The 2,019-nt window shown below is 42.9% G+C and overlaps 1 protein-coding gene across 1 annotated transcript in view; it reads right to left on the reverse strand.

Moving 5' to 3' along the window:
- Window positions 1-777: 777 nt before the first annotated feature.
- Window positions 778-2,019, reverse strand: part of EMH_0011330 (thioredoxin domain-containing protein, putative) — a gene marked incomplete at both ends in the record, with an annotated part of 3,300 nt that continues 2,058 nt past the window's right edge. Inside the window, 4 exons of the mRNA XM_013499242.1 lie at window positions 778-867; window positions 1,133-1,204; window positions 1,474-1,551; window positions 1,792-1,889. Coding sequence (XP_013354696.1) covers window positions 778-867; window positions 1,133-1,204; window positions 1,474-1,551; window positions 1,792-1,889 — 338 coding nt within the window. The remainder of the gene's footprint in view (window positions 868-1,132; window positions 1,205-1,473; window positions 1,552-1,791; window positions 1,890-2,019) is intronic.

The raw sequence follows: 2,019 nt of genomic DNA on the forward strand, positions 1-2,019 counted from the left end.
AAATAAATAAATAAATAAATAAATAAAAATATATGTATAAATATAAATATGAAGAAGATAAAACAGACACAGCAAAGGAAGATACCCTTTATAGAGCTGCCTATACACCCCAAGAGCTGCCTATACACCGCAAAATATAATAAAAAGAGCTGCCTATACACCCCAAAATAAAGTAGAAAGAGCTGCATATACACCGCAAAATAAAGTAGAAAGAGCTGTATATACACCGCAAAATATAATAAAAAGAGCTGCCTATACACCGCAAGAAAAGTAAAGAAAAGCTGCGTATAAACCCCAAGGCAAAGTAAAAAAAGCTGCCTATACACCGCAAAATATAAGAAGAAGAGGTGCCTATACACCGCAAAATATAATAAAAATAGCTGCCTATACACCGCAGAGTGTATGTATAACCTGTGTATGTATTTGTTCGTGTACACCCAAAAAAGAAAAAGTTCGTTTGCGGAGAAGAGAAGGAGACGGAGACAAACAAAATAAAAAAGAAGGGCCCCAGGTTGATGCAGCATCCAGAAACTGCAATACACCACAAACCCTAAACCCTAAACCCTAAACCCTAAACCCTAAACCCTGAAAAACCCTAAAACCTAAACCCTCAAACACCAGAAATCTTAAAGGAGAATAGTAAGGGTTAGCTCATGTATTAAGTACATACAAACCCTAAACCCTAAACCCTAGAATATAAACCCTAATTCCTAAACCCTAAACCCTAGAATATAAACCCTAAACCCTAAACCCTGTTAGGTTTATGATTGCTAGGGTTTAGGGTTTAGCACAAACCGCCGACTCCTCAGCAACTGCGGGTTGGGCCCCCCCAAAGAAAAAGACAACAGGACGAAGCTCCGTGAATATCTGCATCCACAAACCCTAAACCCTAAACCCTAAACCCTAAACCCTAAACCCTCAGAGATACACCCTAAACTAGAAACCCTAGATGATCAGACTCACGCAAAGCCCGAACCAGAACGCGACAAAACAAACCCTAAACCCTAAACCCTAAACCCTTAACCCTAAACCCTAAACCCTAAACCCTAAACCCTAAACCNAACCCTAAACCCTAAACCCTAAACCCTTAACCCTAAACCCTAAACCCTAAACCCTAAACCCTAAACCCTACCGAAGGAGCAGTGAGAGTGTTTAAGCTGGTGGCGGGGGGTTGTTCTCCCTCGAGGGCACGAGACAAACGAATCTAAACAGCAGCACAACCACAAACCCTAAACCCTAAACCCTAAACCCTAAACCCTAAACCCTAGATTTTTTATACAGCACGTAACATAAAACTGCAGAAAGAAACAGAGAATAAGCTGAAACACCAAAACTCAAACCCTAAACCCTAAACCCTAAACCCTAAGAAAGAGATAGAAGCAGCAACAGAAACAAAAGGAGAACACCACCCAGCCATCCACGACAAACAAAACCCTAAACCCTAAACCCTAAACCCTAATAAATTCTTCTTACCTGCTCTTCTTCATCGTCCATAGAAAACTCCTCCCGCAAACCCTTTGGCCGCAGCAGCAGCTGACGCGGGGGTTTCACCTGCACAAACCCTAAACCCTAAACCCTAAACCCTAAACCCTAGACCCTAAACCCTAAACCCTAAACCCTAAACCCTAAACCCTAGACCCTAGACCCTAAACCCTAAACCACAGCTGCCACGCAGAAAACTCTCGCGGGGCTTAACTGAGTTGCGGCTGTCTCCGGGTGTACATACAGCTGAGAGATAGCAATAGACGAACAGCTAGGGTTTAGGGTTTAGGGTTTAGGGTTTAGGGTTACGTCAAAGGAAGAAGCAATAGATGAATCGAAGACGTCATATATAGGGAAACGCATAGCAGCAACCAAAACCCTAGAAGGCACGGGGGTTATATCAGCAGCTGCACCGCAACACAAACCCTAAACCCTAAACCCTAAACCCTAAACCCTAAACCCTAGATCCTAAACCCTAAACCCTCGGTGCTCGATCTCAGACGCTAAACGTAAAACTTTGGCCCCTAAACCCTCATC

The sequence above is a fragment of the Eimeria mitis genome, genomic scaffold (assembly GCF_000499745.2).
Source record: "Eimeria mitis Houghton genomic scaffold, Emh_scaff413, whole genome shotgun sequence".
Classification (NCBI taxonomy): Eukaryota; Apicomplexa; class Conoidasida; order Eucoccidiorida; family Eimeriidae; genus Eimeria; species Eimeria mitis.